The sequence below is a fragment of the Mirounga angustirostris genome, unplaced genomic scaffold (genome assembly GCF_029215605.1).
Source record: "Mirounga angustirostris isolate CCGP_5_RB_7025 unplaced genomic scaffold, mMirAng1.0.hap1 SCAF_2, whole genome shotgun sequence".
In the NCBI taxonomy this organism is placed as follows: domain Eukaryota; kingdom Metazoa; phylum Chordata; class Mammalia; order Carnivora; family Phocidae; genus Mirounga; species Mirounga angustirostris.
The window spans coordinates 104,573,387-104,587,532 of NW_026991710.1; the positions used below are offsets into that span (position 1 = coordinate 104,573,387).

The 14,146-nt window shown below is 35.9% G+C and overlaps 1 protein-coding gene across 2 annotated transcripts in view; it reads left to right on the forward strand.

The window, feature by feature from the left end:
* FAT4 (FAT atypical cadherin 4) overlaps positions 1–14,146 on the forward strand; it is a 176,773-nt gene that overhangs the window by 67,801 nt on the left and 94,826 nt on the right. For both annotated transcript variants that reach the window (XM_045880480.3, XM_064585034.1), the window contains one exon: positions 9,678–9,809. In XM_045880480.3, the coding sequence (XP_045736436.2) occupies positions 9,678–9,809 (132 nt within the window). The remainder of the gene's footprint in view (positions 1–9,677; positions 9,810–14,146) is intronic.

Genomic DNA, 14,146 nt, shown 5'->3' on the forward strand with positions numbered 1-14,146 from the left:
AGTAACCACCTAAAAACATTGTTCACAGAATATGATTAGACCTTGCATACCTACATAGTCCAAACATTACATTCTTGACATTTAGGACTTTTAAATGTAAACTGTTCTTTGCTAGGGCCTTCTCATAACTAAAATATGAGTCAGTTGCAAACCATAATAGAGTTTGGCTCTGCAACATGATGAAGTGTTCTGGATGTAGTGAAACATTTCGCCCAGACTCATGGCAGCACAATTCCCAGTGGTCACCCAAAATAGGGAAAGAAATGAAGAACAAAATTAAAGGAACTATGCAAACCCTGGCACCATCCTTTCATGGCAATACAGCTTTTTATTTATTATTGCTAAGAAACGAAAGTACTTAAGAGTTTAAACACATAAATGATAGTACAAGTACGTATTGAATTTTCTCTTTCCTAATGACTGAATTTAGCTCTCAACTTGAAATGTTGAAAAAGAGTGTATATATATGTATGTGTGTGTGTGTGTGTGTGTTCTATCAAGTGAAATTATGTGGTTAGTTCGGTAAGAAAACGAACATAGAATGTCAAACTTTCTGCTGAAATTTAATTAGAACTTCTGCTATGTAATCTTAGTATATATAGGCTTTGACATAAATTTGCTAAATAAAACTTTGTTATTGGAAGCCTATATAGCATGTAAAATGTGTCAATCTCACTAAATTAAATGAATCCTGTAGTAGTTGGCTTCAATTGAAGAGTGAACATGTGAAACTATTGCCAAACATTTAAAATATAAATTTGATTATTTACTTGAGCCATGGTTTTGATATTTTTATCCTGATGTTTTTCTTTAATGAATATTGTGCTCGAGTCTCAAATTTCATATCCAGTCCCAGAATGTTCCTTTTTACACACCACCCTGATGCGGTGATAACAAGCTGTCCCCCAGCACCGAGCCCCTCACTGCACTGAGGGTAAGCTGCTACTCCGCACACAGTCTCCTCTCAGGCAGGAAAGGTGGAGTTTTCCTTTTCAGGGTCAAAGGAAGTGACAGGCCCGGCGTGATGGGTGTACTGATCATAGCGGGGATTTCAGCTTGGTTAATTTCCTTTCAACTTCAAGTCCTCACTTGAGCCTGCATACAGAAAATGAAGTGGGAGGTCTCAGCATCTTGTTTCACTCTGATGAATAAAAGTTGTTTTGAGTGTAAGATTAAACTTCCCCCCCCCAGTGAATTTCAGTAGCACCTACACAGTATAAACCAGGGCATCATTTAGTAGAGTGCTATTTGAGTGACATCATAATGACCTATGAAGGGTCATGCGCATTTGAATGAGCTTAGTTATTACTTCAGGTTTACTCATGATTTGTGTGGTATTTAGTGTAGCTGTTTCTTTTTTTTTTTTTATTCTTATGTTAATCCCCATACATTACATCATTAGTTTTAGATGAAGTGTTCCATGATTCATTGTTTGTGCATAACACCCAGTGCTCCATGCAGAATGTGCCCTCCTCAATACCCACCACCAGGCTAACCCATCCTCCCACCCCCCTCCCCTCTAGAACCCTGTTTGTTTCTCAGAGTCCATCGTCTCTCATGGTTCGTCTACCCCTCCGATTTCCCCCGCTTCATTCCCTCCCTCCCGCTACCCCCTTCTTCTTTTTTTTTCTTAACATATATTGCATTATTTGTTTCAGAGGTACAGATCTGAGATTCAACAGTCTTGCACAATTCACAGCGCTTACCCGAGCACATACCCTCCCCAGTGTCTATCACCCAGTCACCCCATCCCTCCCACCCCACCCCCCACTCCAACAACACTCAGTTTGTTTCCTGTGATTAAGAATTCCTCATATCAGTGAGATCATATGATACATGTCTTTCTCTGTTTGACTTATTTCACTCAACATAATACCCTCCAGTTCCATCCACGTCGTTGCAAATGGCAAGATCTCATTCTTTTTGATGGCTGCATAATATTCCATTGTATATATATACCACATCTTCTTTATCCATTCATCTGTCGATGGACATCTTGGCTCTTTCCACAGTTTGGCTATTGTGGACATTGCTGCTATAAACATTGGGGTGCACGTAGCCCTTCGGATCCCTACTTTTGTATCTTTGGGGTAAATACCCAGTAGTGCAATTGCTGGGTCATATGGTAGCTCTATTTTCAACTTTTTGAGGAACCTCCATACTGTTTTCCAGAGTGGCTGCACCAGCTTGCATTCCCACCAACAGTGTAGGAGGGTTCCCCTTTCTCCGCATCCCCGCCAACATCTGTCGTTTCCTGACTTGTTAATTTTAGCCATTCTGACTGGTGTGAGGTGGTATCTCATTGAGGTTTTGATTTGGATTTCCCTGATAGTGTAGCTGTTTCTGAAGTCATGATGGGCGTTGATTAAATCTTATATTCCAGTCTCCCAAGTGGGAGATTTTCTGAACACAACATGCATGTTTGTCTGAAGCTCTTTTAAGTTATCATTCTGAGTATGAAGTTATTGAATTATCATCCAATAGGATTTCATATCATAAAATTTACACATGATGGCATGAGAGGCAAAGCTAGGAAATCAATAGGATTTGGATTGGTTCTTGAGTTACTTAAGGAACTTAATTTGGGGTGTCAGTTCCACAAAAATAAAAAGACAATAATGTATTTTTGCCACTAAAAAAGCAACTAATCAAGTACTATGGGTCTTGATGCATCTTTTACTATTTTAGAGTTTTGTGTAGATTATGTCTATCTCACCAATCATTTAGATTTTAGTCATTTCTGAAAATGAATATTTATGATTGCATCTTTCAAGAAAAAGAAACAAATTCTTTGTAGACATTTTATTTTATTTTATTTTTTAAAGATTTTATTTATTTATTTGAGAGAGAGAATGAGAGAGAGCACATGAGAGAGGGGAGGGTCAGAGGGAGAAGCAGACTCCCCGCTCAGCAGGGAGCCCGATATGGGACTCGATCCCGGGACTCCAGGATCATGACCTGAGCCAAAGGCAGTCACTTAACCAACTGAGCCACCCAGGCGCCCCTTTGTAGACATTTTAAAAAGCGGTAACTTTTATTGATATCTACAGAGAATTTATCTAGTTTCCTTACTTGTAATATATACCCACCACCTTCCTGCTCAATGATTGAGTTTTCGGTGGCATTGATAAAACAAACCTTCACAGATTATTTTCCCCTATTGTAAATATGAAGAAACTTAAAAATGAAAAAAAAATGTAGGTGAAATAGTATTTGTAGAGTAGACAATCAAATTTTAATATCTTCAAAGTCATTTTCTTATCGATATCAAATGCATATTTTGTTTGAAAGCTCATTGTCTTCATGCACAGATGCTTTGGTCTAAGATATTCAGCTTGCACTCTGGCTCTGGCTTTTTCTACACACAGGTCTCTGGAAAAATCACTGCGCTTGAGTTAGGAGGCTTACCATTGTTTTTCTTAGATAAATCACTTGACATTTCAATGCCTTAGTTTTGATTTTCTGTAAAATAAAGGAGATAGACTTGATATTTAAAACTCCTCTAAAATTTTAATACATCTACTTGCAAATAAATGGGTTTCTGAACTTTTAGTGTACTATAAACTCTACAGTTTCCCCAAAGGAAAAAAAATATATTGTTTTTCATTCTTATTTCTTAAGAACCATTTTATGTAGTTTGTAGGGAGGTTTTGAATTAAAAAATATGTTTTAGATATGTGTTCATCCTTATTCACTAAGGACCACTTTATTTAGCCTGCAGAAAGGTTATGAATTTAAGAATATGTTTTTAATTGTGGTTGATCTAGTGACCACAATGAAATTACTGATTTATTAGCTGGGGTATCAGTTCATAATGGACCTTGATATTTTAGTCAATTCCTTAACCTTGACTGTAACATATTATCTTCGTAATATCAATTTAAATCAGTGAAATGCCATGTTTTATAGTTATAGCTACATGTATGAATGATAATTGATAATTGATATTGCTAATTAATGATTACTTATTGATTATGCAGTTGTATGCTGATTTATTCACTTAAAAATTAAAAATAAATCTCCAAGATATAATATCCTTCTTAAGCACTACAAAATAAAATGATAAGACTGCATATTACAGAAAAAAATTAAGATGAAAGCTTTGTACTCATTTCATAACAACTATTTACCCGGTTTGTAAATAGTAAATTTTTTTGTTTTTAAATATCTATTTAATTACTCAGCAGGCTGAATATCAAGGACTCTTCCTTCAGCATAAAGAAGTTTGGTGACAATACTTAAAACCGTATTTTTTTTTAACTTTTACCTTTATCAAACTACCAAAAGACAGCCTGTTTTTAAATTAATTGGTCATTAGCCCCCTTAATCTCAGTCATGTTTTTGTTTCTAAATATAATCATTCATTTACCAGGTTTCACTGACTAGGATCAGGTGTCTCAGCAAAGAAAGTCATTATTCTAAAAGTCTTTAAATGGTGACAGAGGTGGTGGCAGTGGACAATACCTATGGCTCAACCATTAGCTGCAGCTGATGTTTTGTTATGAATAAGTCAACCACAAAGTTACCAACTGCCCTTGTAATTGTAGCAGGTGAAACCACATATGTTTCTGAAGGCCAGCTATCTAAGCACAAAGGTCAACATTTGATAGGCAGGCATAAAATATGCAAGTGCCTTATCTTCGTGGTATAATGTTTCTTTAATCTTTAAAGGTAAATTCTCACAAACTTTCAGAATAGATACCTTGAAAATGCCCCCTGGATTTAAATTATGGAAGCTGTTGGCAGTTTCTGTTTTATTTTGATTTTAAATACAGCCACTTGTGAAGGGAAGTTTCTGAGTTCAAAATGTGATTTTATTTATTTTAATTTGCAAAATGATTATTTTATTTTATTTTAATTTTGCAAAATGAATATTTAAAAACAATTATTTTATTTCAGGTCTAAACAACTGTAAAGATAATGTAAAACCCTGAAGTAACAATGTTAGCACTAAAAGATTAGCTGTTCAGTAGTTTTGGTTTGTATTTTTAGAGAATGGAGTGTATTTTTCTACATATACTTTTTTTGGCTTAGGAACAATATCGTAGACTATTTTAAAATCTTGGAATTTTAAAATAAACTACTAATAGCCATTGTCTGTATTATGAAAGTGATCTTGTTTGTATAGAAAGAAGTCTTTAAAAATTATAAAGTCTTAATTCTTGTTTCCAGATATCTTTTCTAAACTTTTAATGTTTGATTCCTGTGTTTTATATGATAACATTTCAAACAATTCATATCAAATCTTAGTCCAGAGAAGGCATCGTAATGGAATAAGGCTTTTAGGGTAGTGGCAGATCCAAGAGTGAGCCAAGCACAGGTTAGGGTCTGGAGTCATCAGAAGGGTGGTAGCTGGTAAGGGCAAGAGACAAGGCAATCCAGAGAACTATCCATGGTGTGGGAGATAAACTTTTTGGGACTGAGATGTCAATATTTCTATTATCAAGCTCCACTTCTTTCCTGCAAGGGGTGTGAACTGTCTTATTTTCTTCTGTATTTTTAGTGACTAACATATGCCTGTTGTGTGATAGATTCTAAAATACTGAATGAATAAATACTGAAATCAGTGACAATCTCATCACAAACAGGATCTGTAGTCCTGAAATTCTTGGTAGGTAGAAACATGGCACAGGGGATCAGGAGAAGTGAAGGGATTGCAGGATGACACCTACCTGTGCTAAGGAGTTCATATCTCCTTTTCTATATAATTCATTACCCCAAGCTATTGGGAGAACTGAGAAAAACCATGCTAAAAACTTTTTAGGGGTATCTGAGGAATTGTGGAATACAAAAGATATACTGGGCAATTAAGAGAAATATCCAGATTTCTGCCCCCCAAGAAAGGAATGGGAAGTTCTTAACTTTTTAATTGGTAAGCTGACACTGATTTTAGGAAAAAGGATAGCCTGACTTATTAAATGAATGGCATGTGGTATCCAAAAAAAATAACCTTTGCATATATCAGATGCAATGATGAAATGTTCTAGATCTGTTTTTATAATTCGTTGACTATAGATACATTCATAAATGTTTAGTTTTGGACTCATTAATATTAAACTAAATTTATTCTTTCTAATAAAATAGGAAAGCTCAGGGGCACCTGGGTGTCTCAGTTGGTTAAGCATCTGCCTTCAGCTCAGGTCATGATCCCAGGGTCCTGGGATCGAGCCCCGCATCAGGCTCCCTGCTCAGTGGGGAGTCTGCCACTCCCTCTCCATTTGCCTCTCCCCCAGCTCATGCTCTCTCTCACTCTCTCTCTCAAATAAATAAAATCTTAAAATAAATAAAATAAAATAAAATAAAATAGGAAAGCTCTTTCTACACCTGAAATGATGAAGTTGGCCAAAATATCATAGAGCATACACGATCAAAGACTTCTAGAGCTGTATCTAGGGATCAATAGAACAGTCTTTATTTTTTCTTAAATTCTTTTTTTAAAAGATTTTATTTATTTATTTATTTATTTATTTATTTATTTATTTATTTATTTATCAGAGAGAGAGGGAGAGAGCACAAACAGGGGGAGCGGCAGGCAGAGGGAGAAGCAGGCTCCCTGCTGAGCAAGGAGCCCCATGTGGTACTCGATCCCGGGACCGAGGGATCATGACCTGAGCAGAAGGCAGACACTTAACTGACCGAGCCACCCAGGCGTCCCAATTTTTTTTTTTTCTTAAGTTCTGACAGAGAAAGATTTATTGACTGACCCAAGATTATATGGCTAGTTAGTTCATATGTGAGTGATTCAGTTTCCAGACAGAAATAATATGTACATATAGTTGTGACATACTTTTCAAATATGATTCATTGTGTTTATTGAACATACACACCTACACATGAGAGAGACAGGTTTGCATGGCAGTAGAGAAAACTTATTTTCTAGCTCTGTGTCATTGACCAATTACTTAACCTCTTTACCTTTGATAACTAGTTTCTCTAATGGGAAAATAATTGTTTTTCCTCATAGGGCTCCTTTGAGGACTTTTTAAAATGTGTGTGTGTATGTATATATATGTATGTACACACACACATATAACCTAAAACTATGTCTAGCATGTATATTAGTTATTTTGCTATAACTATTCAAATATAGAAGAGATTTGTTCAATTCATGAACTCACCATTTATAATGAGGTAGCTTTCTGGAATACCCAGCATGTTTCTAGTGCATGGTACTCTTCCCTGATGCATCTTTGATGTCATATTTAATTGGTGCCAATATAGATTATCCTTATTCTCAATTTAGTGTTCTTCCTTAAACACACACATGCATACACACCCATATACACTTAGACAAATACACACACTCCTATATTCACATTCACAAATACACTTAGAAAATATCTTTCTCTCTTTCTCTCTCTCTCTCTCCCACACACACACACAAGGTTGGCATGTTAGTTTCCAGTTGGACCAAGTCATAAAATTAGGGATGAAAGATAATTTAGAATTGAAAAAAAAATCTATTAAGCTAAAATGTCAGAGTTGAGTTATGAGGTATTTCTATCAGTTATCTCTTATTCTTCATTTATTTTTCTACTGTATTTTAAGGACTGTGCACACATATATGAAAGTTCAGACACATATAATATGAAGATAATTATTAATTTCTAAAGAACATTAATGATTATATTTTTGGATGACCATCTGTTCATTGATTCTTAAATCCATATTTTTCAGGCTTTTGAAATACATACATGTGTATTTATGTATGTCAAAACTCTTCCTACATGAAAACTATGAAGTTTTGGAACTATGTTCCAGAGATGAACAATAAATTATAATTTTGACTTTGGGTTGTAGGGCCTGGAATTCTGATTTATTAAATCATTTTCTCAAAGTCTCTCTCTAGCTCTAAGGAACTCCTAGGTCTGTGCTCACAAATTCAAAACCAAGATTAACGTTTTATCAAACACTTCCCTCTGGGCTAAGCATTTTGCTGGCATCATCAAAGTCTAGTCTTCAGAAAATGCTCTAAGACACATAGTATTATCTCGATTTTAAGATGAGGAGACTAAGGCCAAGATAAATGAAGTGCTCAAGTTTACCCAGCTAATAAGTCGGGGAGCCAGAACCTGAATTTCAGTTTTTCTAATTTGAAATAACCCACGTTATTTACAACCAGACAAGGCAGTTGGACATTGGCTGCGTTGGAGATACTGTGGACCTTTTCTTAAAGGAAGTGACTTAGAGAATGATGTGAGCCCAAACTAGAGGTGGCACATTACCAACTGCTTGGCACTGCCTGTCTGGACTAATTTGAGCCATTTGTTGTGATTAAACCTCTCCTATTAAAAGGTGGAATTAGAGGTATCATAGTTCTTTAGTACTTAATTTTATATATTGGTTTCTGAGTTTTTCTTTTTATCATTTGCTCATCTATTTATTAGTCTAGCTCTGCTATCGTTCTCGTTCATTCCCGGTCAGAGAATAATGACAGTCCTACCTCTTGCTTCCCCCTCTACCCCATCTCCACCTCTTTCCGGAAAAGAAGAAATCAGAATTCTTTTGCTCTCTTCTCTTCTCTTTCCTCATATTCGTCTGCATTGCTCTTAGATCTGATGGAGTTTTTATAGTTTAACTATAAAATATGACATTTCATCTCACGAGAAAAATGTCTTGGTTATATCCTAGCTAAATGGCTGGATGGACTTTTCTCTCCATGACTTAATTTTGTGACCCAACTGGGGAAACTTATAGTTTTATTAGCAGCTGTCTTCCCTTTTCTTATCAGATATACAGCTTTTAGCACCTAGCTCAAAAGAGAAAACACACGGTTTGAAGTTCTTCTTTAGACTTCACAAACCCTTCCTTCTAAACAGTTTTTCTTAGTCAGAGAAACAAACAACTCTGACTAATCTTTCAAACAAAGCTGTTAATATTTGCAATCTACATAAACAGTACCTTTGAAAGGAATGAATGCTTTGCTTTAGTCACAATAAGAAGTGCTGATAGAAGGGGAAATAGAAAGAAAAAAAGATGCGTGTATTTCCCCCCATGGGTTGGGAGTTGATGTTAAAGGGGAAAACGCTGAGCGTTTCTTCAAACGAAATGTGAACTTCTTTATTTCTCCCAGACGTTGCTAATATGTAAACATTTCAGGAAGAAATTCTACACCTCCTCATTTGTGTGTCGGCTGACATTTCATGGTTGAATGGCACAGGGTCCTAAGTCTGGGCAGTTCTGCAGTGGTGCACAAATCTGGGGATTAAATCAACAGTTGATCTGTGCTCCTTTTCTTGTATAAACTCCAAGGCAACCCTGTAAACTCAGTTACCATCAACAAATCAAATGATTTTTACTTGAATTTTTATATTTTTATAAAGATTTTTTTTTTTTTTTTGCGAGAGAGAGAATGAGAGAGAGCATGAGAGGGAGGAGGGTCAGAGGGAGAAGCAGACTCTCTGCTGAGCAGGGAGCCCGATGCGGGACTCGATCCCGGGACTCCAGGATCATGACCTGAGCCGAAGGCAGTTGCTTAACCAACTGAGCCACCCAGGCGCCCTTTTTATAAAGATTTCACAGCTTTCTTTAGGATATTTCCTGTTATTTGGATGTTATATAAAGGTTCTGATTCTTTTTTGAAGGTCTAGTTAACCAGTGGACTCCTGGTATATGTTTTCACTGGTACCTTGCAGGCATGTGGGGCATTCATGTGTTGTTTCTTTCTCTCCTCGTAGGTTGAAATAACACTTCAGGATATCAATGACAATCCACCAGTATTTCCAACAGACATGCTGGATCTTACTGTGGAGGAGAACATTGGAGATGGCTCTAAGATTATGCAACTGACAGCGATGGATGCTGATGAGGTAACTCAGAGCCTGAATTTGTTTTGAAACCTAATATTCCAGTGATCTATCAAATTTCTACTGTATGTTGACCACTTTTAGTACCCAATAATTAAGGTTAAGCATTGAATGCTCTTTTCCAAAGAATGTCAATTGTTGAAATGTGATATAAGAGGCTAAGATAGAGACTATCAAGAGGTAATTTTCCTTTGATCAGCAATTCACTGTTCAGTTAATTGCTGGTTGCATTTTAGATTTCTTAGTCAAATTAGTTTAATTTCTCAAATAATTAAAAAATATCTACAGATATAACCATATTTTTTATGCCTTTATCATTGGCTTCTGACTCGGTTTTGGCCCAGGTCATGATCTTAGGGTTGTGAGATCAAGCCCCACATTGGGGTCCATGCTCAGTGCAGAGTCTGCTTGAGATTCTCTCTCCCTTGTCCTCTGCTTCTCCTCACCCCCACCCCCGCCTCAAATAAATAAGTACATCTTAAAAAAAAGAAACAGAAATTTCTTGTCTAGTGGTGAATGTAAAATTTGGGGGCACAATTTAGATTTCTCTATATTTCAAATTTAGCTATTTAATCACAGTGCTCTAAATGACTAACAACTTATATAATTTGTAATTTATATTTTTCCTGTGAAAAAAGCCCATTGCCTCTTTTCTCCTACTTGCTAGGTAAAGGAATTAATTCATGTTAAGGAATTATGGAAAGAGGGATAACTTTCCCTGACACCAATATCTCCTTTCACCTTAAGCTACTAAGCCCAACACACATCAGAGGATTTAATTTTTTTGCCCTCAATTAAATTTCAGAAGCATCTGAAAACTTTTGGTCTTTGAGTAAGATCTTCATGAATTTATTTCTTTAACTTTAAAAGGTAAATAAATAAAAAAAAGCAGGTGAATTTTAACAGCTAATAGCTAACACATAAATGTAAGGACTTAATTAAATTTTGACAAAATCTAAGGAAAAGTAAACAAAATAAAGCATAGATATTTAGATACTTATAGTTTTCTATTAAAAATTTTGGTGTTTTAAGTTTAGTATCTTCGACTCAATTTTATAAAGTGTAAAACAACAAAAACCCAGCTAAGTAAAACTAAAAATTAAATTGGCTTTATTTGATGATTCATGAATCAGGCAGCATCCCATCTAGCAATAAGAAAAGAGCTCCGCCAAGCTCTAGAAATGGAAAATTTTTTAAAGGCTAAAAGGGGATGGGAAAAGGAATTTATTAGCAAAGAATGCATTCTTTCAGGCAAGGTCACCTTCCTAAGGGGAACAGGGTGGATTATCTCACTAGTGCTGACCAGGTAATTCCATGTTGACTGGTTGAAGGTTACATTTCTGGAGGGGTGGGGGGTCTGAAATTGCAATTAAATAAGAATTACATCTTGGTTAGTTGACATGAGATTTAGCATAAGTGACTCCATTTGGGGATTTCTGTCTCCTTTTTACCAATTCCTCCCTTTTGATTGGACTCTCAGTTTAACTGTGAAATATGATACATATTTAAGGCATTAGCACCACTCACAGCTACCACTCAGTCATTTGTACAGCTTTTGCCAATCTTCTGTGTGGCATTCATAGGTCATGACTTTTTTTTTTTTTTTTTTTTTTTTTTTTTTTTTTTTGCTTAATCTCTGTGATATTCATAGCCCACAACTTCAGGTTTACAGTTTTTAAGCTGGTCATTCTCTTCATTTCTTTTCTGATGTTCCAGTCTTAGAGAGATCATTTGCTTGGTGACTAGCAGCAGCAAACATGCATTTAAAACCTTTCAGAGAATACAATGTTCCAGGGAGATTACTATGATCATTATAAGCAGGATAATTCCCAACGTTTGGAATGTACTTCTTAGCCTGGTCCCCCAAACCAAATCAATCGAAATTAGGTAAATCAAGGAAAGACCCTGCTGAAGGAGTCACCTTTTTAAGCTAAGTGGCCTGCTCAGTGATCTCATTAAACTGAGTTTCAATTTCCACAAAAGTGTTAATCCAGGTGCAGCGGATGATGTTGGCCACAGCACAGATACCTTATCACTCAGCTAAAAAATATTCAAGGGACCAACTTTGTCTAGTGAGTCTAAGGATTTTTGTTGGGTGGCTATTGTTTTTGCAGACTGTGCAGTACTTTCAAGAGTTAAGGAGAGGCTTCTAATCATAGCCTCATTTATATTTACTCCCAACCAGAGAAGTAAGGCCCTGCCAAAGGAAGTGAATCCTAAATCATTAATTCCTTCTGGTAATTCCTTTCTAACTCAACAATGTAAATCTAGGGGAGTCGACCAGTGAGGTGTCTTTGTTTGTGGAAAGTTAGGGACACAGTTAGATAACCTAAGAGGCATTGCCTGGCTATGCACCAGCTATTTAGGCATTCATGGGTCCAAGGAGAATGATAACCACCACAGGAAAAAACAAAAAACAAAAAACAAAAAACAAAAAACAAACCCTGTAGGGGTATAAACCATTCTTGATAAGGTGGTACTGTTAATGGACGGATAGGAGTTTTAATGACAAATCCAGCGGTCTGAGAGGCAAAGCCTCCCTCCCTTAGCAATGGTGTGGGAGATACTGGTGATGGCATTATCTTTCCAGGCCAATGCCAGAGTAAAGGAAAGAGAGGGTTTTATGTTTAGTTAGAGTGTGAAGTCTTGATCTGGCATCTTGGGAAGAAGCTATTTACCTTGATGTCAGCTACTTCTCTTTCTAGTCAATTTGACTTGGAGGTTTCCAGCATTTGTACAAGACCAGATGTCAAGAGGAGTTTTCTTTAACTGTGAGATGTTTACCCACAAGTCCCTGGAGTTTGGCTGCCATCTGAGTAGTGAGCAGGACCTGGTACAGTCCTTTCCAAGGAGATTGAAGGGAAGTCTTTGTTCTTAGCAATTCCAAATCAGAAGGGTGAGAGAAAGTTGGAAATGGTACTTTGGTGAGATGTAGCCAGATATTTGAGAAAGCTAGAATTCAGGATCTAGTCCAATTTATAAGTATGTAACAAAACCTCAAAGACAACAAGTTTAGAATCTAATATCTAGAAAGGTGCAAACATAATTTTTCTTTCTACAGTTAGTACCATTTTAAAAAGATAATTGTAGTAAAACGAATTTGTTTGCATTATTTACAAAAGTGCATTATTTATGATTATTTACATAAGTGCAACAGAAGTAGTGACTGACCATAAAAGGTTTTTAAGAACTTTGCTGTATCCTTAGAAGCAAGATCCCAGGCCAGTTTTTCCAAAGGGCTTTTTTTTTTTTTTTTTGGCTCCATAAAGTCAACCTCAGTTCCTTAAAACTGTTTGATCATATGTGAATCTATACACATCTCTCTTAAATATGACATTCCAGTTAAGCCTTGGTAATATAACCACTATTTCCAATTGTGTCCTGTTAAAGGAAAATAGATTCTCATTTAATTTGTGCAAATAACTATATTGCCATGAAACAACTATATTGCCAGAAAAAATAGTTTCTGAATTCTGGAGGGATCAGGTAGGGAGAAAAAGAAAATGCTTTATCTTTGTTCACAAAGGTATACTTTACCAATCTTCTATAAGCCATAGCAAAAAGAGAAAAAGAAACAAAAAGAAAAAAAAATGTTTCTTATATCTGATAAAACATTAAAAACCAGCAATGTTTTAAACAAAAGTCATGCAGAATTATAATCATCCTCCTTAGTTCCTTTAGTCTGATGTAATTAATACTTGTTCTACTTGAATCCAGCTTTTTCATTAGCTCCGAAAATTCTTACCCCATTCAGTTTTGTTTTGTTTTTGTTTTAAAGTTATCAGAAACCTGTATTTTGGAGTACTTTCCATGAGTCTTCTTGAAGATGAAGCACTTTTGCCAAAGTATCAGAATGAAAAAACTGTCTATAAATGACAAAAGACTTTAAAATGGCCATGATTAAAAATCTGATGCGAGTTCACTATAATTCACAAGGAAATGTGTGTAAAATATTACATATCATTTTAAGATAATAACTGGAATTATGACTGAAAACATATGCCAAGACATATCAGATTTCCAAGAATTTTACATTATTTCTGGAACACTTATACCTATACAACATAAAAATGCTTTAGTATTATTTCTTATTTGACAATGTTTCCCACATAATTTAACATATCAAATAAACTTAATTACTTTCAATGACTTAATATCTTTTTATAAGGAGAGAGACCAAATCTTTTTTTTTTTTTAAAGATTTTATTTACTTGACAGAGAGAGAGACACAGCGAGAGAGGGAACACAAGGAGGGAGGAGTGGGAGAGGGAGGAGCAGGCTTCCCGTGGAGCAGGGAGCCCGATGCAGGGCTCAATCCCAGGACCCTGGAATCACGACCT